We start from the raw sequence: 23,255 nt of genomic DNA on the forward strand, positions 1-23,255 counted from the left end.
AGGAGGAAAACTTGGTAGGAAAACTTGGTAGGACAGGATTTGTTGAGAAGTGTGTTAGGAGAACCGCTTAAATAAAGAATGTGAAGAATGAAATATCAAGAAGAGTAAAAAGATGTACCGCAAAATGTACGCATGGAAATACATAGTATGAAGCAGAGACAAAAGAAGAGAAATATTTTGGGTAAAAAAAAAACCAGCTTGTCTAGCGGACAATCATGAAAAATGGCATATGAAGATTGCAGATGATTTAAATGTATAAGCAGCATCTCATGATGCAAGCTTCTTCATGAGAGGTGATTTGAATAATTTGTCGTCTTCCGCCCCCTGTGCGAACAGTGATGGATTTCTTTCGTATGAAATGTTCAAGAAAATTATGTGTTGACATGTCTTATTTATTCAATATAGACGCATTTGGAAGACGCGATAGGGTGGTAGGTATGAATAGGGAAAAAGAATTTAAATAAAAAAGATTAAACATAACGTGCTGCTCTGAAAGTCACTTTGAGCTAGTAAGAATTAATATTTGGATTTTTGAGTAAATGAAATATTTTTAACATATATAGCAAAATAAGAGCTACTACTGGAGGAGTTCCCTACAGTATTGTTTATATTGAAGGATCAAAGTTAGAAGTGAAAATTAAACAAAATATCAGTTATTTTAAAGAATTCTTCAGAGTTCTTGAAGAATTCAATGCAATTTAAAATTCAAGAAGTAGAAAAATATGGCAACCCTGATGCAAATAACCTTAATCCTTTAGTGTGTTTGTTCACCTAAAACTCGGTTATAATATTGTGGTGTGCGTGACATGAGAAAGCTACAGCTCAACTCTCAAAGGTGAATATATCCAGTAAAGCTCTCAACTCGCTCAACTTCAACTCGTATGTATGTGTTCGTATAGTCCGAATAATAGCATCTCGCTTGCGCGCATTGAAATTTTCATACAAAGTGCAGGAGCTGGCGTGTGACCCAGCCGCGCGGGAAATTATCGGCCATTATCTAGGGCGCACATTATCTCATCTACATTTGTATATGTGACAACGCTGGCGTACAATCTCTTTCCGCCAACAAACAGCGGGCACCCAGTGGCGGGAAGAAATAATGCTAAAGAGAAAGAAACGACAAACGACGAAGAGATGGAGAAGCGGAGCAATGCTCTCCTCTAATAACATCATGAAGTCGAGAGAGCAAACAGCGACGGTCGAAATAACGCTTGTTGAATATTCCAAGCAATTTTCTTTGGTGCCTACATCGAGGCGTTTTTTTTATCAATTGTCACTTAGTGTGTATTTTGAAGGATGAACATACACGGGGAGGATCTCCAGCGGACACGGAAGTTTTTGAACTTGGCAACTGGAACAGCGCTCAGCGAAATAGAGAAGAACGGCTCGTGCCAGAAGAACAATTTTTCACAGCGCACAGGATCAAGTGATGGCGGACACAGGACGACTAAACTCTGAAATCGGTTCTAAGAAGAACCGATGTTGCGCCACCAACCAACTACGCGAGTTCAAAGCAGCTGCGGAATGAGAAGCCTGATTCCAAGGCATGAACGCAAACGGAAAAGAACACACTTTATTTTGTTGCCACACTATTCTATTTCTCTTCCCTGTATACAATTTACAAACTTAACTACATCGTGGATTAAGTGGAACTAACTCAAGGCGCATTGGAATGCGCCCTTAAATAGGCTGGCACGCAAGCACAAAGCCACGTCCACGCCAGATGGAAACGCCTGGATATTTCCAGACTTACCTCATCACCTTGTTTTAAACGGGAACATTTTTTTTTTGCCGTTCAATGGGATAAAACATTGTACAATTGATTTCTATGCTGGTCATTTTTAACGAAAATAATTTTTTTTTCTATTGAGAGGAAGGGAGATGTGTGGGGCATAAATGAATGAACGCATACATCAGCACAATCTCTCTGGATGGACTCGAGTCTTGAGTGTCTTCTTCCGCATCCACAGTCAGGACGCAGAGTCCGAGCAAGCAAGTGGTATATTTACACAGCGTACGTTGGTGGGTGATTTCTAGTACCAAACGGAGCTGCACACATACAACTTCAGGATATGATATTTCAACGTCTTAAACTGCTATAACAACTTATCTACCATGTTTTTTCATGATCAAAATTCGATCTCAAGACAGTTGGAATAGAAGAAAAAAATGCTATCCACTACGCTGAGACTGGCCGACCAAATATTGGCACTATAATTACATTTTTTCAAAATAAAACAAATTAAATAAGATGGGTTTAATAAATTATGAAATCGGAATGTTTTGCCAAAAATCGGTATAAAAGCCGAAAAATCAGTATGTGTGGCATCGCTGCCGGCTACCATTTAGCATGCACGCACACTCATGTCGAATGAGGAAGTGTCGGTTTCATCCATTCACACAAAATGGATAAAGTAAAATTTTAACAAAAATTTGTTCCATCATAACAAGAAAAATTGCCAATAAGTGTAAAAGATTTTTGTTTTGGAGGCACAATGTTTTTACCATTATTTTTCATTTAGTTTGAAAACCATTCAAAAAGCAAAACTACCGTTAAGTTAAAATTACAGATTTGGCAAAAGTTTTGTTGTCAAGAAATGTATATCATAATCTTTAAAAAATGTCCGGTCAATTTAGCATATTTTTCTCAATTTTTCAACAATTTATGATTGCTTATCTCTAAATTGTAAAAAAAATTTGGAATCTCAATTTCAAATTGCGTTCAACATTAATATTTGAAATTTATTGGCATATTTTGAATGTAATCCAATGAAAAGTAAACTTCACCTAAGTCTGTGAGTTTGGAAAGAAACTTTTAACTATAAAATCATGATTATTAAACAGTTATGTAAACATTATAAAGTGTCATAAAAGAATCAAGCTTCAAGTGCCACCAAATTAATTAGTAAAAAAATTTTGTTTATAACGAGCGATCCCTGCGTTTTAAAAACTTTGTCGCTTGATGGCTTGGCGACCAAGTTTTTAAAATACAGGAATTTAGGAATGAAATATCTTCTTCAATTACCTACCGGGAAAATGAACTTGAAAATCTTTGGAAAAAGTAAGAAACATGAGAACTTCAAAGACTGTCAAATTGAAACCTGATGAAAAAAGGATACGGGTCAGACTAAACATTTTACATGTTCGAAAGTTTTTAAGAATTTATTAATTGAATTTTAATAAGTGGTTTTTTCTTCTAGCCGAAGAGAGATTTTTGAAGATTTTTTATTACAAGAATAGCTCATGTACAAGCGTGATGTAGGTGTGTAGCTATGAATATATGAATTGTCTTACCAAAAATTAAAGTTTTGCATCGAAAGAGTTCCGTTTTAACTTACCGCTTCCGTGTGAATAGGATGCACCGCAAACAGCACCCCAGCTAGAAGGGCAAAGTTGTTCCGCAGCCCGGCAATCGTGGCGCAAACTCGGGTAAACAGGACACAGGCAGCCACGTGCAATGCCACATTTGTCACGTGGAACCACACCGACCGGAGGCCAAACGTTAGGAAATTTAATCTGCAAGAAAAAAGTAAAAACAGGAAAAAGGCCATTAGTATTTGAAAGATGTGAGTCACATTTGGATGGTTTCAGAAATAAAATATGATGGACTGAGTTTATGAATAATAATTCTTTCAATATGACACAAAAGTATCAACATTTTCGATAAAAAAAATTTAGGTTTTATTTGAATAGTTTTGAAAATAAACTTTCTAGACTATCGCGATGAAAAGCTCATCAATATTTTCGACCAATCGTCGTTGCTCAGACAGCTTCTCATATTCATGCAATGGATATGCAAATAGTTATAATTAAAATGCAAACCCTCACCGAAATTGAATCTTAACAAGCGTCATCCACACACAGAAATTGGCATCGTCATCTGCAGCATCCCAATTCGGAGCTATCGTCGATGATTTTAGATTTAATTCTCGAATAGGTTCCTCCCCTTTCGTCGTTGCAAGTTTCCTCCCAAAAGCCACAGCTAGGGCATCGAACTCCCGGGACTTCATTGAAATTCCTGTCGAGGTCCTGGGAGCTGCTAAAATACGACCCTAGCTTACATGCATACATAAGCCACTGGATCTACATAAACGCATATCCGTCTTCGGTATGCATTATGCAAGGCTGCAAATCGAGAAAACCAAATTACTCCCCCGGAATACTCAAAATCTGCACACCGAGCCTGGCACTCTCACCGATATGCGATGATGCAACCTTTGAAGATGGAACTCTGCAGCCGGAAGTAACTTTCACCGGAGCCAAACTTCTTCTACGAGAAGTGCTACGACGGCTGAAGAACATCCCACTCCGAAAGAGAGAAAGTAGTCGTCGTCGTTGTCCCAGAAAAAGCACTCATCGACTTACGCCCAGGCCCAGGGTTTGGGGTCCGGTTCCTTTGACAAATTACCAGTAATGAATAATTGATTTAAGAACAAACGAACCGGATTTCGTCTCGGGTCGACCCTTATTTAGCAAGCATTATGTAACAACAACCCTGCCCTGGTTTCTGACTAGAAACTGTCTAGATAGGGCAGGTTTTTTGGTACAGGATCTGTACTGGCTGATACACTTCCGACAAGCGAAGAAAAGATTTTTTTTAAATATTTTTAGACAGACAACTTTGTAGACGAATATGGGGCAGATACTCCGGAAATTATTTCAATCAGGGATTGATGACCAGCCCTGTTCTCAATGGATAGAAAAAAAAGTTTAATTGATTTGCCAAACATTTGAAAATTTAATAGATTCATAAACTTTATTCGAAAAGAAATTTTGTTTAAAAAAAACCAATGTATTCCGAACGAAGCAAAATCAGTTCTTGTCTTCCATAGAGTTAAAAAAATTACAATACTAATCAACTGCACGGCACATAACAATAGTTTTATCACGTTTTGCCTTCAGAATTAAATGTTTTCAAATAATATCTCTAATTAGAAGAAAAAAATCTTAACCAAGCGAATGTTTTTGAAGTAAATATGCGGCTCTTTAAATTATTTTTATTTGAAGGAGAATTTTAGGATTTGAACAAAAATGTATAAATTAATACCAAATTTGTTTAAATGTTTCGAAACTTTCAACTGATTTAATTAGGGATATCTTTCCACTAATCAAATCAAAAAGATTTCGTAAGACGGAAAAATACGTTTTTTTAAATTCAACGATAGCTTACCATTTTTAATTATCTTAAAATTAGCCGATAAGCAGCAATTTAATGTTTCAATACGAAATGGAAAAAAAATCAAAATATGACTGAAATTGAAGTTTTCCGTATGAACAACTGTAAAAAATAAATATTGAAGAAAAATTCTTTTGATTATTCTTCAAGAAGAACTGAGAAGAATAATTCTTATCAGTTTATCACCCATTTTAACAAACACATCCAGAATCTAATAGGTTATCATGGAACATAAAAAAAAATTAATAAATTAAACTTAAGAAACACAGTAAAAACTTTTTTTGCCACCAATTTTTAAAGAAAAGATTGACACCAAACATAATTTTCAAAGAATTTTTAATTTTTTTTAATACGATTGAAAATGAAAATTTATCAAACGCAGCAGTGAAAACGATATTTAATATAATTTTTTTTGTTGATAAGATTTTAAAATTACCTTGAACAAAGCCTTGAAAACGGGGAGAGGGGGGTGTTTGACCCTTCCCTCATAGAGATTTTTCCAAGTAAAATTTTCAGTTTAAGAAATGAGTTTACACCATAGTAACGTGAAATCCCAAAAAAAAATTACTGTTACCAAACATGTCAGAAAATTGGTTTGCCTCCAGCTCAGTCCTAAATGACTCTAGACCTAAGACATTTCATCCTTTAGACACTATATGACGTTCAAAGATTGAAACTAATTTTTAATTGTTAATTCCGATTTGCAGTTTGATGAACCTTTTGTATTGAAAAACAAATCTTGACACAAAAAATCATACCTCGTTTTTAAAATTGGTTTTTAATAGAAAAAAGCTCATCCATAAGATTATGACTAATAACTTTAAAAAAAAAAAATCGTTATTATCATTACAAATTTTATGCAGATACGAAAAATGCTTAAATTTTAGCCCCAATTTTATTTTGAGTTTTTTGTTCTTCATCTTCACGTTAAAAAAGGTTTTGATAAATTACACAAGGCCAACAATTTTTAATTTTCAAGAGTTCAAAGATTGAAAGAGCTAATTTTGATTAATTTTGGTGCCTTGGACTGCCGTTCCAAGCAAAAGTGTCCCATATGAATTTTTGAACTATTTATTTATTTTTTCCTGGAAATTGTCGCTTTTTGAGTTGAAATTAGGATAAAACCACAAAAAAAATAAACTCATTGAACTGAACTTATACGAAGTTTTCATCAAATTTGTTGACTTCATGTTGATATTTCAACGCAAAAAGAATTCTGTGTAAAATGCAAAATTTATCAAAAAATAAAAATTAAGATAAATTTAAACTATTGAATGTAGTATTATTCAAGGAAAGGAATACTTAACGTTCGGTAGGTGAAAAACCTTAAGTGGTTTACATAAAAAAATTTCATCATCACTTTTCGGTACGTAGGCTCTACTTACAAGATCGATACATTTTTATGAACAAAGAATATTTCTGAAACTATTGTTCAACTTGATTTTTTGGGAAAAATGGAAACCATACGAAAAATTATAACAAAAGTATAACCGTATGTCAGTTTTTCGTCGAATTGGTATTCGTTCTTTTTCTACGCAAAATGTCTTGCAAAACATTTTTGACTCCCATTTTCGTTTTATTTTAGGAAATTTTTGATTTTTGCAGAAAACATTGCAAAATTATGAAGAGATTACTACGAACAATTTTTGAAAATTGGAATTAAAGCTGAAATTTTAATCGCGATTTTTCTCGTTCGCACGTTTATGACTTGGAAAGGCAGTGAAACTTTTCAAAATATGTGAAAATGATTAAAGAAAATTCTGCACATTTCTGATAAACTTTAATAAAAACATTAAAAAATTATTAAATAATTTTTTTCATCTACACATTCTTGAAGACCTCAAGATATTTAGTCATCCAAGAGTTTTTAAAGATTTCTATTTGTTCAATTCTGTAAAATAGAAGATTTTTGAAGAAATTTTAAAAAAAGTATAAACTAAATTGAATTAAGGAAATTAAAAAAAAATTTGTTGCATGAAATAATTTTTTCGTTCATTTTCAATAATATCAGAATAAAAATTCTTTCGGAATAGTTGAAAATAGAAGAATTTTACTTTTTAGATCATGCATCATCGTTAACAAAATATTATTCCTTAATCAAATTTAAGTACATTCGTACATCTGCTTGTTAATCAGTTATGAATGATTGATTTAACTCAAAACTTTTTCAATTTCAATCCAAACTTATTCAAAACTAATTCAGTTCTTAGTTTGTCCGTTATTTATATTTATCGGTGAAATTTTTTTTTCCATTTTTAGGAATATTTTAAACTAACCTACTAATATTTTTTTCTGGAATATTTCCAAGAAGTTTGCCTTAGTTTTTCAAGTCTGAATTTATCTGTTAGGCAAACCTAATCTTCTTGGAAGCCTATAAATGTAGATTTTAAATAAAAAAACCTAGTTTCTACCTTTAATCCGTTCAAGGACCCAATATTCTAATTGACGGCGAAAACATATTTAGAGCTTGTTATTTTAAAGTTTAATTGAGTAGAAAATGCGTAACCGTTTCACATATTTTGATTGTTGGATATTTGATTGTTTTGATTGATTTTTTTGGAATTCATTTTGTATTCAATTTCATTGTACTGATACTTCCAAAGCTTTTAATGCTTGTTTTATTAGAAATTTTAATTCGTTTTCATTTTTAGTAATTCGATAATACTGACTAAAATTTTCTAGTTGAGATTTAGAATCATCATTTTGATTTATTTAAAAATAGCATACCGGATATAACATTGATTGGAAACTTTGATTCTGATTCATTTCAAATTGTATCAGTTAAATTGACTTTTTTATCGAATTTGTGTGATGGTCTTGAGTAAAAAAATTGTTTAGGAGATACATTTTTTTTGTTTGTGTATTTTTGGTATTGTTTTTATTCCCAGGTAAATTTGACTTTTGAAACATGCTATAAAACGGGCATTTGATTTCAAAATTTTCAACAAAAAATCCAGGCAAAATCCCAGAAAATTTTGTCAAATCCACGAAATAATTCATTCAAAATTAAAAAGAACTTTTCATCACCAAACCACATCAGCAAATTTAAATCGTATTGTATGCTTCCAAAACACAAGTCATGATTTTTTTTATAACTAGTCATTAAAACTACCTTTTTGGCCGTTAGAATGGAAAACAATCATTACTTAATTAATGTTTTTGTTAGATAAATCCGGGCTAATTCCGGAATTTTATCGACGAGATCCGGGCAACCAAGCCGGACGAAATTTTCCTAAAACAATCTGTCAAAAAGCCGGACAAGTCCTAATAAATCCGGGAAATCTGGCAACCTCAACGTAGAACTAATATTCATCTCAATTTTCTTTCCAGTATCTCTAATTTTTGATTAGATTTTTAACGTTGTTTTTACTGACTAAGAACAAAACATGTTTTGTCAAAACTATCTGATCTTGATCTCTTATTTAAACAAGATTTCAATTTGCAGTTAAATTTACTTAATTCAGGAATTTTAAAATGATTAATTTTTATAACTTTTGCTGTTATTGAAAAGTTATTCCATTTTTGATGTTAGTCAATTGAGTTCACCTTGTTTTTTTTTCTTTAGAGTATCAAGATTCTGATTTTAAAAACATGACTCAGAAAAATAGATTAATTTGATGAGTTGTTTTTATAATTTTTGAAACTAAGGCTATGATCATTTAGTATCCGGGCACTTCATTTCGGTGATAGCTAGGTTACTAGAGCTCGGATATGCAAAACTTTAGCAGCGTTGTGTTGGTAATGAAAAGGACTATCTTGCCTATTTTTTTTACATTTTTACGCTAACGTGTGTTCGAGATATTTACGGTGCAAAAAGCCATAGTAAAAATAATTTTGCACAAATTTGCTCCTTTTACGCACTTTGCGCCTCGGAAATTCATCATTTTTTACTTGAAAACTCATGGACTGTTTATTTTTTCCGATTTTGTTTTTGGTCCAGATGGTTGAGAAGTATAAGGAGCCACTCTAGGATCCAAACGAAATTCAAACCAAGCATCGGAGTGGAACTCTTGATCTCAACTATAAGAACAAATTTATGGTTATTGGGGACAACTGAATGCAGACCTCTTAACTATGCAGTAAATTCGTTTCCGACAGGCAAAAAGTGTTTTTAACTGTTAAGTGGACACCTGGGAATTAACTAAAAATTAGCAGTTCCATGGATCGCAATCTGTGCAACCGGGTTTTACGCAATGTGACAGATGTGTTCTGATGGACCAAGAAATTTATGTTAAACCAGAATTTAAGAGGTCATATTCTTGGAGATGCCTACTCATGAAAAGGTTCCAACCAGATTCCAATTGATTTGCACAGATGAATTTGTGTAAAATATCATGATTTTGAAAAGGTTTAGCTTCTGGGTAAAAATAATAGACCAATACATGGCCGGAAAAAAAGTGTGCAAAGATAAAAATTATATTTTATCATAAAGTAAGAGTATTTCTTGTCATCAACGATAAATTATTTTTTTAATATTTTTACATTAAATATCATAATAACACCTTCATTTCCTTCATAGAAAGTTTTTCGATCAAATCAATTGTGTTTAAAATACAGAGGTTTGAAACTGCCCGGATACTAAATGATCATAGCCTTATGAATATGTATAATTCTACAGCATTAAATTTTTAAAAAGAACTTCATGGTTTGATTCCGTCTTTTTTTCTTTAATTGCTATTTTGGAAGTTTTCCAAAATGTTAAAAAATAAATGAGTAGCCAAGAATGCAACATTTACGTTGCACTGCATTGAAAAAAAGGTGATAAAATAACAAATTTCAAAGTATATTTAATAAACCTTCTCTCATTTTGAAATGTGAGCAAAATAATCAAGTAAGTTTAAGTAATGCTTAACAAGATTCTGCCTGTTATCAAGAACTTCAGGATTGAACTTATTTTATTCAACTTATGAATCTCATGCTTTACTGCTATTGTGCTGAAATTCACGCTTTTCAACAAAACTTCAAAACGGATTTTTATTTTAAATCAATTAAATCAGCAGTTCAATCTTATAGCCTGCTTTTTTGCACAAAAAATTCATAACGAGTATCGAAATCAAACATTTAGTTCCATACTAAATCTTAAGAATTTCAAACGCAAAATTATATTTTTTTTTCTTATTTTATCAAAATTGGTTGTAAGGAATTCTGTTCAAACATTGGGAAGTAATTTTCTTCGGCTAAAAATTTAAAATTGAACTGCTAAGGAAGCGAGGGGTGCATGTACTAAACTGATAGTTTTGAAAAAACGTAATTTTAAGTTGTCAAGGTGCATACTTTTCATACATTTTCGAAATACTGTCTATTTTGATTCAATTTGAAAGGCGAGAGTAAACATCAAAAACTAAATATGTAGATTATGCTGAGTATTTTGGAATATTTAACCTTAAATTGATGATTTGGTAGTTGTTCTCCTGATAGTTGATCCTGAAGGCTGAATCGATTTCAAAGCCTAATTTATGATTGCCGTTAAGCGTTAAATGAGACCCTCATGATGTCAATCGTTTTTTTTTCATATTCGAAACTGTATTTGGTGATTTTTTTCAGATTTTAGTGAATTTCTTTACGTACTAAACTACATATCATCCGTACTACATGAACCAAATCTGTGTAAATATACTTTCCCTTGGTGAAAATATTTGGAAAATCGATAAGACATAGTTTAAGACGCCGCACGAACCTATGAACGGAGATATAGATCTTTTTAAACCCCTTATTCCTCCATATTTTCTTCTATATGATCAAGGAAAACAATGATTTAGACTAGAAAATTTTAAATAAAAACAGAAAAATCATATGTGAATTTTTCCAAGGAATCAAATGCTGGCTATGAAAGCTGACAAACGCTTAAAAAGATGGACCTATGGCTGATAATGTACAATTATTTTTATTTTAGCCTCAAAAACGAATTTTTTTCAGCGAGTTAAACGAAAATAATCAAAAGGATTAGATAGAATTAAAAAGGATTGATTGATATGAGAGAGTGGGGAATCATGGGCCACTTTTTTTTCGTTGTTCCATAACTTCTTAATTATCTATATATATAAAAAGCAATTTCTGTATGTTTGTTTGTTTGTTTGTTTGTTTGTTTGTTTGTCCTCTATAGACTCAGTCGTCTTAAGAGCTAGAGAACTGAAATTTGGCATGGATGCTCATTAGGGCCAGGAAGGATGAAAAATGTTTTCAGATTTTCGGATGACCCCTTCTGAAGGGGGTCGTCCATAGAAGACAAATATTGTTTTCGCGATATTGGCGTTATTTTTCGTCGTATCGTGTTGAAAATTTGCACATGAGTGTTTTGAAAGACGAACAATCGATTTCAGGTGTTAAATTTTGTGTAAGGTGTCAGCCAAAGGGGTCGTCTATATAAACTGTTCACTGTTATCGCGATATTGACGTTATTATACATCGTATTCAGATGAAAATTGGTACACGATAGTTTTGAGTGGCGTGCAATCGATTTGAGGTATCAAATTTAGTGTAAGAGGTCGGCCAATGGGGTCGTCCATATTAAATTTTCAGTAACTAAGTGGTATTGACGTTTTTATACATCGGATTGGGATGAAAATTTGCACATAGGAGTTATTAAGGACAAACAACTGATTTCACTTATCCAAACTAAAATCAGGGGTCGGCCAAAGGGGTCGTCCATATTAACTATTCACTGTTGATGCGATATTGTCGTTATTATGTATCGGATTCAGACGAAAATTGATGCACGAGAGTTTTGAGAGATGAGCAATTGATTTCAGGTATTAAATACAGTGTAGGAGGCTGGCAAAGGGGGTCGACCATATAAACCTTTCAATATTTTTGCAATATCGTCGTTATTATACTTCGGATTGGGATGAAAATTTGCACACGGTTATTTCCAGGGACGTGCAATCGATTTTAGATGTCAAATGTTTTGCCAGGGGTCGACGAAAGAGATCGTCCATATAAATTAATTTTTCACTGTTTTTAGCAATATTGACGTTATTGTACAATGGATTGCTTTGAAAATTTGCACACGGGAGTTTTGAGGGAAGGGCATTCGATTTCAGATATCAAATATTGTATAAGAGCCCCCGAAAAGGGGTTATGTAATGATTTTGTCGAAATTTATACACGTGGTTTTTTGGCACAGTCAAAAGATTCCTGATTTCAAATTTAGTAGCAGATAACAGACAAAGTAATCGTCCAATATTTTTTTAATTATGACGTAACAATGAATTCAGAAGTGCATCTGGAGAATCCTTGGAAATTGACTTTCATACAAACTGTTCATGACATACTTCAAGTTGAAAGCGAAACGGAGTTCGTATGGGATCAGCTAGTAAAAGATAAATTGGTGTGGTTTTTTACATTTTCAAGGTATCATACGGTATTTTTTTAAAATTTTTAATAAATATTTTTCCAAAACTCTGACTGTTTAAAGAAAAGCAATATTTTTTGGATTTTGAAAAATGGTGGAGAATCGTGGTCCACCAAATCCAAATTGAACAAATATCATGCAAAGTTTATGAGTTGACCCAAAACTGTGATTTCCTAATTCATTTCGTTATTTTAAAGCAACTTCAGATGATGAAATAAAAAAGATAGCTGTGTATGATCACATAGATTCCAAAACTGCATCAGTTCGAAGAATCATCCAGCCGATTTATTCGTCGAAATCATTAGTCCAAATTGTTTTACTAATTTGACTGTAACTAAATCTATTCATTTGAACGTTTATGTCCGATGAATTTCATTATAATAAATAAATAATAAATGAAACCTTGCTCGCGAATGCTCGCGAAATTTCATATATAGGATGGACAAAATATTTTTCATAACTCTTCATTTGGCATAAGAAAACTTCACAGATAAAAAAACGTATTTTAAGTTCTGAATGAGTATGAAAACATAAAAATATAGGTAACTAGCTGATCCCATACGAACTCCGTTTCGCTTTCAACTTGAAGTATGTCATGAACAGTTTGTATGAAAGTCAATTTCCAAGGATTCTCCAGATGCACTTCTGAATTCATTGTTACGTCATAATTAAAAAAATATTGGACGATTACTTTGTCTGTTATCTGCTACTAAATTTGAAATCAGGAATCTTTTGACTGTGCCAAAAAACCACGTGTATAAATTTCGGCAAAATCATTACATAACCCCTTTTCGGGGGCTCTTATACAATATTTGATATCTGAAATCGAATGCCCTTCCCTCAAAACTCCCGTGTGCAAATTTTCAAAGCAATCCATTGTACAATAACGTCAATATTGCTAAAAACAGTGAAAAATTAATTTATATGGACGATCTCTTTCGTCGACCCCTGGCAAAACATTTGACATCTAAAATCGATTGCACGTCCCTGGAAATAACCGTGTGCAAATTTTCATCCCAATCCGAAGTATAATAACGACGATATTGCAAAAATATTGAAAGGTTTATATGGTCGACCCCCTTTGCCAGCCTCCTACACTGTATTTAATACCTGAAATCAATTGCTCATCTCTCAAAACTCTCGTGCATCAATTTTCGTCTGAATCCGATACATAATAACGACAATATCGCATCAACAGTGAATAGTTAATATGGACGACCCCTTTGGCCGACCCCTGATTTTAGTTTTGATAAGTGAAATCAGTTGTTTGTCCTTAATAACTCCTATGTGCAAATTTTCATCCCAATCCGATGTATAAAAACGTCAATACCACTTAGTTACTGAAAATTTAATATGGACGACCCCATTGGCCGACCTCTTACACTAAATTTGATACCTCAAATCGATTGCACGCCACTCAAAACTATCGTGTACCAATTTTCATCTGAATACGATGTATAATAACGTCAATATCGCGATAACAGTGAACAGTTTATATAGACGACCCCTTTGGCTGACACCTTACACAAAATTTAACACCTGAAATCGATTGTTCGTCTTTCAAAACACTCATGTGCAAATTTTCAACACGATACGACGAAAAATAACGCCAATATCGCGAAAACAATATTTGTCTTCTATGGACGACCCCCTTCAGAAGGGGTCATCCGAAAATCTGAAAACATTTTTCATCCTTCCTGGCCCTAATGAGCATCCATGCCAAATTTCAGTTCTCTAGCTCTTAAGACGACTGAGTCTATAGAGGACAAACAAACAAACAAACAAACAAACAAACATACAGAAATTGCTTTTTATATATATAGATTCAAGATGTGTGGCCCACGATTCTCCACAAGCTATGATTTGCAAATTGGTTGCGTTTGTGTGACTTATTGATGTTTCATCAAAAATTCCTTTAACACGTTAAAGATCATGACAAAACTAAGATCATAAGCGTATGAGCATATTTTTGTTATGCACTTTAGGTTCCCCATCGATGAAATTCGCGGGTGTTTTTTAAATTATGTAAGTAAATTTTTCTAACTTTTTTTTAGCTTGATAAATAAAAGAAGCATATGATGCGTATTTCAGTTAACAACATATAAGAAAATATGCTCACGCAAAGCGACGACAATGACAGTTGTTTTAAGATTTTTATCTCAACACACATCTGAGATATTAAAAGTGGCCCACATTTCTCCATGGCCCACGATACCCCACTCTCTCCTACTTAATTAAAAAAAAATCCTATTCGATCACTTTAACCCTCCAAAGCTGTTTGGGTCAATATGACCCGAAGCGCATATTTCAAACATCTTTATCATCATGCCAATATACTGAAGAACTGGGAATTTTGACTGACCGAATATGTTCTACGAAAATAATTATCAAATCAACGACAAAAAAATAAAATTTGAGTTTTGAAAATCGGTTCATTGGGAAATGAAATACAGCTAAGCAAAGCCAAAATTGGATAACGTTTTTTTAAAATAAGATTTTTTTCTACCGGAAGATCTGAGATAGCGGTCAAAATTTTCTTTAAACCCCATCATATCTATACATTTTTGGATAGATGGATTCTTGACGATTTCAAACATCAATGGAACACTTAAATAGCGAAAAGCTGTCAAAAGTTATGAATATTTTAAAAATAAAATTGATTTTTCGGACTTTTTACATTCTGAACCAGTTTCTGATAACCTGATTATACATATCAACTTTATTTTTAAATGTTGAGTAATAAGAATAAATTACCTTCACAATGAATATAATATCATCAAAATCGGTTAACATTTACAGCCACGCGAACGAAATCAAACCTCAACTCAAATTTCCCCGAAACGGAAATTTAGCGAACGGCTTTGGAAGGTTAAATTTGAGACTCGAAAAAATCAAAGCTTCAATAGATGTTCATTCAGAACGTTACATTTCTGAGAAACCCTTGAGTAACATTTCAATTCTTGAGAATCAAGCGATTGGAGCCCAACATTCCCCGTTAAAGGGTTCCCGTGAATCGTTTAGCAGCACCATGTTCATCAAAGAAGAACTTTCCGGTTGCCCCCCGCAGGCAGTCAAAATTTCTTTGCGGTGAATACGATAAAGCCTGTGATTGAAATGAACCCGCAGCTTCCGCAAACTTGCCATACGTACGTATGACATAGCCCATTCAGCTTCGTTCGAGCGGGACAATTTTAAAAGCGCCTCGACACATAACCATCCCACTTTTACTAGGTACCACTGAATGGTTTACCCTTACCTATACCTAGAGAGTGTACTCTTGACTGCATACTTGGTAAAACTGTGTGGTGGCTGATGGGTATTATCGTTAACCCGCAGCAGCCAAAGCTGCCGAGGATCGAAGCGACTTTACCATACCAGAGAGAGAGAGCGACCTTCCTGGACGATCCGGAAGTCTGTTGTAGTCCGACTGGTAACATTGGATTTGGTACTTTCAGCAGACGGCTGATGCCCTTCCGAGTCTGCATTACGATGAGATGCACTGAGCTGCCTCTAGAAGCTTCGAACGAGAGGAGGTTAACCATCCGAAAAGAAGAACCTTTCGCCGTCCTCCTCATGTGCCGGCACATTGGCCGCGTTTTCGTGTACCAGGGAATGCTACCGACTATGGATAAAAATATGTGACATAACTTAGCCCAAGCCAAAGCAGCAGGGCCAGATTCAGGGAAAAAGAGAAAATTATTATGAGCTCCTCCGAGGTAAAAATTCAAAATTGAATTTTATTTTCTCAAGCACTTATAAAGAAAATCTTTATCTTCGACGACTAAACCTATTTCAAGTTTGATTACAAAACGCTTCCGGGTGACCAGAAATACACTATTCGGGATGTCCAAAGTATTGACAAGATGGAGACATTAATTTGTACCGAGCAATCTGGTTAAAAGGCAATGGTTTGGCAAGCCATATGTAAGGGTTGCATGTTTTTCGGGTCGTTCGTGATTACTAACATAATGAATTGGCGATTTACAGCTCAAAACGGCAAACAAAGGGCCCTAACTTAACCTTAGGGTCCTGCGCCGATTGACTTGCTTCACTTGCTGCCAGCCAAGGTTCTCGTCAGATTTCAGCGGCTAGACTACGCCGCCCCGAGTTTACTTACGTTCCCGAATCTCGATTACTAGCGCCTTTTGATGACACCGGCGATGAAGTTCCACGTTTGAGATCCAGTTGCCAGGCCACCAAGCGCGGATGATGTTCTGTAGGCAGCGATTCCCAAAATCTTGCAGTATTCGCGTCATCACCGCATATGTACACCAAGTTTCGCACCCGTAAAGCAATATGGATTTTCCGTTTGCGTTGAAGATTCGGATTTTCATTCGGAGAGAGATCTGGTGTGAGCGCCAGTTGTTTCGATGACTCGCAAATCCAAATCGGGCTTTTCTGTTCCGGGCCGGGTTTCTATGGTCTTTCTACCACCATGAGGCGTGATCTGGCTACCAAGATACTGGAAGCCTTCCACTGTCTCAACCTGTGGTCCAGCTACCACAAAATTGAATGGATTTACTGTATTGATCACCATCGACTTGGTCTTTCCGACATTGATTTTGAGACCTGCTGCCTTGGAGCTTTCGGTGAGGTCGTCAAGTTTGCTCTACATGTCTTGTTGTCTTTGGGCGAGCAAAACAATATCTTCAGCCAGGTCGAAGTCCTTCAGTTGCTCCATTGTCGAAGGATTCCACGGCAATCCTAGGTTCGGTCTACAGTTAATCGATTTAGTCAAGATCTCATCCATTACGATGAGAAAGAATAACGGTGATAAGAACATCTTTGTCTAACTCCAGCAGTTACAGGGATTTGATCAGATAAGACACCGTCGTGCAAGACTTTGCACGAAAATGCCTCGTGCTGTGCTTCGATGAGATAGTTACTCTGGTACTCCACACCGCCTTAGAACCGCCCAGATGTTTTCATGATTGAGTCGGTCGAGTGCTTTTTCGAAATCAACGAACACCAGCAGAAGAGGGTCCTGGAATTCGTTGATTCGTTGTTGTATGATTCGTAGCGTTGTGATGTGGTCCACTAATGATCGTCCGGATCGTAGTCCAGCTTGTTTCCGTCGGAGTGTAGCGCCAATTTTCTCCTGGATCCTGTTCAGGATCACTTTGCAGAGTACTTTGAAAGTTGTACAGATCAATGTTATACCTCGCCAGTTACCGCACTCTGTCAGCTCTCCTTTCTTCGGGACCCTTTCGAGGATACACCGCATCCAGTCGGCCGGGAATGTTGCAGTATCCCAAACGTCAGCGAACGTCAGTGCAACATTTGGGATGCCAAGGCAGGGTCGGCTTCGAGCATTTCAGCAGGGATGCAGCGAGTCCAGGTGCTTTGTTGGATTTCATGTCTTTGAGTACCGTTTCTGTTTCAGTCAGCGAGAGCGCTTCCGAATTGACGCCATTTTTGCGATTTCCTGTTGGCTTCTAGAGCTGCGGGTTCTGCTGGGTATCGCTTTTCGTAACTCGGAAGAGTTGATCGAAGTGCTCAGTCTATCGTTTGAGCTGATCTGTTTGATCGATCAATAACTGACGTGCTCGGTATTTCAGCAACATTCTAGAATTAGTCATAGCACCAATAAGACGGTGAGAAATGTCATAAAGAAATAGGATTAGGAAACTCCATACGTGGCTGCTCATTCTCCCTTTTCGGCTTGGGAGTTTGCCCAGACTCTCTTGTCTCGTCTACAAGCTCGTTAACTGCCTATTCCAGCTGCGTATATCGTAAGCGGGCGGCTGCTTTGGCTGACCCGGTACATGCCTGCTCAATTCCGACTTTCGCCTTTCTCCGATCATCGACCATCCTCCAAGTATCATCCGACATCCACTTACTTCTTCTTCCACAAAATTCACCGAGAGTACCATACTTCGTCGTGATAAAGGCCTTCCTGATTTCACATAACTGTTCTTCGACTGTTCCGTCTGTCGGCAATTCCGAGGCTCGGGATTCAAGCTGTTCAACGTATGACCTTTTCACCTCTGGATTCTCCAACCGACGGACGAATGGTTTGTTTACTCACGCAGAGAAACCGACGTGGTCAGGGGTAAAGATCGCGAAATTCCTGAAATATCCAAAATCGACTGTAAATTCGGTGCTGCAACGTTACCGGGAGACCCTTACGGTGGATCGAGCAAAACAAACCAGGTCGATTAATTCACAACAATCCTGGAATCTCCTTGCGTGATTTGGCGAAAAAGTTCAAGACGAACCACAGCACAGCTCGACGAATTTGTTTGCGAGAGCGTTTGCGGTCGTATCATGCAAGCAAACACCCCAACAGGACAGTGAAACATAACCTGGTTGCCAAAACCAGGGCAAGGAAGTTGTACGAGAAAGTGTTGACCAAGTACAACGGATGCATTTTGATGGACGACGAAACTTACGTCAAAATGGATTTTGGACAAATACCCGGTAACAAATTTTACCTTGCGAAGCGTAAAGGAAATGTTGCGGGTAGATTCAAGATTGTTTTCACAGATAAATTTGCTCGTAAGTTGATGATTTGGCAAGGGATCTGTAGTTGTGGGAAGAAGACTAAGATTTTCATCACTGGGGACACAATGAATGTCAAGCACTACTACCCCATATTTTCATCTTTCAGTGCAGTCTTCTCTGCTGACACAGAAATGAAGTTCTGGCCAGACCTGGCAAGCTGCCACTACAGTCGGGATGTCGTTAAGTTGTATAAGGAGAACAAGATCGATTTTGTTGAAAAAAGTATCAATCCACCAAACTGTCCGGATTTTCGTCCCATCGAGAAATATTTGGCAATAGTAAAGGGCAAACTGAAGAAATGTGGCAAAACCATGAAAAAACCCGCTCAAATGGAAAAGTGGTGGAACAAGATGGCGAATGAGGTTACCAGTAAAACCACTGATAAGCTGATGTAACTTTGGGCTCCCTTTTCATCAACCATCATTTCAATAGTTAGTGATTATACCGTTGATAATGATGGCGCTAGTAGAATAGGAAATGCTCACACAGGAGCCTATGGTTCGGGAATGATGAGCTAGATGTCGCCCAAAATTTCTGGGCGATAAAATATTCTTTCGTTTGCTTAGGGAATAACATCAGTTTATCAGTGGTAAAACTGTGCAGAAAATGATGGGTGGTATCACAAAAAAAGTTCGAAAATTTATCCGAAAAGCTGACGAATGATTTTTATGTATTTTTTTCCTTAAAGTGCAAATGCAAAAATCCTACAAAATGACATTTTTACTTTTGTTGTACGTTATTTCTTTGCGGAGAAATGATCTATTTTATCCGACCAGATTCTATGTGAAACAGACTTTACAATCTTCAAAATGGATTTGAATCTGGATTAAGTACGCTTACAGTCATACGCGAATACTGGGTTCTGTAATTGAAAAAAAAATTGGTGCGAAAAATCGTGGGTGGACTAATTCTGGACCTCAAGAAGGCCTTCGACACGCTTAATCATGTTATATAACTGAAAAATTGGAGTGTTATGGCATAAGAGGCCTAGCCAACGATTTTATACGAAACTATTTAGCTAACAGGAAACAATTTGTCATCTTTAGCGAGGCTCTCTAGAGTAGTTGGTGTTCCAATTGGTGTCCCATAATGCAGAAATTTAGGACCATTAGTATTTTTACAATACATCAATGATCTTTGCAAATAACTCGAAATGATTGTTATCATTATTTGATTTTGGAACAAGTCATGTATACATTTTCTTCAACCATGCATTTCGGGTTTTACGGTTTAAGGTGGATGTGAGTAGTTAATCAAGCTAAGCTAAGCTAAGCTAATACATCAATGATCTTAGCAAATGATCGCTTCGTGGTATACCTCGTCTATCTACTGATGCTGCTGTTTTTTTATCCTGAAAACTTTCCTAATGCTGTTATAACCAACATGGATGAAGAGTTGAAACTCCTTCACAAATATTCTTCAGCTAATCTCCTGATCCTCAATCTTGCTAAAACGAAGTACATGATTTTTCACTCTCTTAGTTAAAAAAAAGTTTAACTTTATTGCGATCTCAATCTGTCCAATACAACTATAGAGAAGGTGAACAACTTCAAGTATCTTTAAATAATTCTAGTCGAAACTCTGTCCTGGTTCGTCACATTGATCAACTTTAAGGAAATAAAACTTTCATCTCTGAACGGAGTTTAATGAAGACTGAAAGCTTTTGTTCCACGTCTTATTTTACTTAAATTTTATTTTGTTTTCGTACACTCCCGTTTATTATTATTTATTAATTTATTATTTATACATTTATCTTTGCAGATGCTCTAAAAACTACAATGAAAAATATTTAAACTATCTTATTCCAGATTTAAAAACAGTTTTTGAAACATTGAAATCTAAATCACTAGATATTTCATTGAAGCGCGCGCAGCATACATCCAACGGGTTGTTTTGACCTTATTGGGTTCGTCGCAGGACAAGTCTGATGGGAGCATTTAACGGAAGTAGTGATAGCAGTTCTGAGCAATCCACTTTGTTCTGCAGGAGGTCGAAGATGAAAAGCCGTTGTAGGTAAACGCGCCTTGATTCCAGTGTCGGCAAATTCAATAACAAACAGCGTTGTTCATAAGGCGGGAGGATATGAGCGTCGATCCATGGTAGTTGACGCAGAGCATATCTGATGAAGCATCGTTGTACTCTCTCGACCCTATTTACATGCACAGTCTGATATGGTGCCCAAATTTGCACCCCGTACTTCATAATACTGGGCACAAGAGCACTGTACAAAGACTGTAGAAGTCATTAAAAAATGATGTGTTTCGCTACTATTACGGAGATATGCTGGGAAAAGTTTAGTTTACTATCCAGAATAATTCCAAGGTCCTTGACAGTAGATGTGCAGTTCAAAACGGTCGTTAGTACTTTATATTCGAAATTCAGTGGACGACGTATATGAGAAAATGAGATGACACTGCACTTAGTAACATTGGGTGCCATACCGTTTTGATAGCACCAACTTGAAAGTGTTTCTATGTCCCTTTGAAGAGCACAACAATCAACCAGAGAGGAAATCGTTCGGAAAATTTTGAGATCTTCGGCGTACAGTAACTTTTTTGATTCGATCATGGAGCCTAGGTCGTTTATGAAGAGAAGAAAAATCAAAGGTCCTAAATGGCTTCCCTGAGGAACTCCAGAAGTGATTTCAAAAGGTATCGAGTTAATGTTTTTCAGTCGTACAAAAGCAGTTCGGCCTACAAGATATGAGTTGAGCCACCTACAAAGCCAATCTGGGAGTCCAGTACGACGCATTTTTTTCAATAGCCAGCTCGTGTGATACCTTATCGAAAGCCTTGCTCAAGTCTACATACACAGCATCGACTTGTTGACGTTTGTCTAGTCTAGGAACCAATTTCGAAATGTAAGTCATAAGGCTAGTGGTCGTGGATCTACCTTTCATAAACCCATGTTGATCTTCCGAAATAGTATGACACACCGATTGATAAAGCACGTCAAATACTAGACTCTCAAACACCTTCGGAATACAGCTCAGAATCGATATTCAGCGATAGTTTTCAGCTTGGTGTATGTTTTCGGATTTGTGAATGGCGTAATCGATGCATTTTTCCAGGCATTGGGAAAAATACTCTCCATCAATGACTGGTTGAAAATAATCGACATAGGAACGGACAATGAGTCAGCGCATTTTTTGCCAAAGCTGGTGGAATTTCATACGGACCAGGACCTTTCGATTCATCCAACGAGGCCATCTTGCGGAACACATCATTCGGTGATAAAATAAGCATATCTGTACCAACACGTGAAAAGGATGTATCTCCATATATGGCGAATCGAGAAAAACGCGTTTGAAGAAAATACAACCTATTTTAAATCGCTAATTAAAAATCACTTGAGATGTTTGCATTTAATGACAGACAAACGATGTTTAGAAGCATCCTCTATATGTTAGATTAGAGGAATATCAATTTTAATGAAAAAACAACCCGTTATCGTAGATAGAACCTAGCTCACGTAATATTTTGTCTCTTTTGTTTAAACACCCTTTGCTATTTTCTCATTTCTAGCTTTAGTTTTAAGCTCGCGTTCATTTGTAACTATGTTTTTATGTTGAATAAAGTGTCAAATCTTTACCAACACAAAAAAAGCATCTATCTCAATATATGGCGTATCAAGAAAAACGCGTTTTAAAAAAAAAAACAACCTTTTTTAAATCTCTAAATAAAAATCACTTCAAATTTTTGGTTTTTATGAAAGACCAACGATTTTTAAGAAGTATCCCATGTTAGAATAGAGGAATTTCAATTTTCATGAAAAAAACAACGCGCTATCGTAGATAGCACCTAGCTCACGAAATATTTTGTCTAATCTGTTTATACGCCCTTTGCTATTTTCTTATTTTTAGCTTTAGTTATAAGCTCGCATACATTTGCAACTATGTTTTTATGTTGAATAATTGATTATTTTGAGTTTGTTTGCGGAATAGTAGCGAAAAATTGTTCCGGAGTAAAAGGTGTACATCCATGTGATGGCAGTTCTGGTTTTAGAATGTTTATAGACCCTTTACTCAAATTGAGTTTTCAATGTAACGGAATATTATTTTCTCAAAAGGGTTTTACCGTTAAGTAGGGCAAGTGTTGGCCTATCAAGAGGTACTGAAAATGGTTTTTGTTTACTTTTGGAGATAGATCCTTTTCACGTGTTGGTACAGATATCCAGGTTGAAGTCTCGGCTCTGCAAACTATTCAGGTACGATTCCTACAAAGG

General features: G+C 35.7%; 1 protein-coding gene across 1 annotated transcript in view; it reads right to left on the bottom strand.

Moving 5' to 3' along the window:
• Positions 1 to 23,255, bottom strand: part of LOC129750008 (protein O-mannosyl-transferase TMTC1-like) — an 807,324-nt gene that overhangs the window by 171,906 nt on the left and 612,163 nt on the right. Inside the window, exon 4 of the mRNA XM_055745186.1 lies at positions 3,339 to 3,516. Within this exon, the coding sequence (XP_055601161.1) occupies positions 3,339 to 3,516 (178 nt within the window). The remainder of the gene's footprint in view (positions 1 to 3,338; positions 3,517 to 23,255) is intronic.

This window comes from Uranotaenia lowii, chromosome 2 (assembly GCF_029784155.1).
Source record: "Uranotaenia lowii strain MFRU-FL chromosome 2, ASM2978415v1, whole genome shotgun sequence".
Classification (NCBI taxonomy): Eukaryota; Metazoa; Arthropoda; class Insecta; order Diptera; family Culicidae; genus Uranotaenia; species Uranotaenia lowii.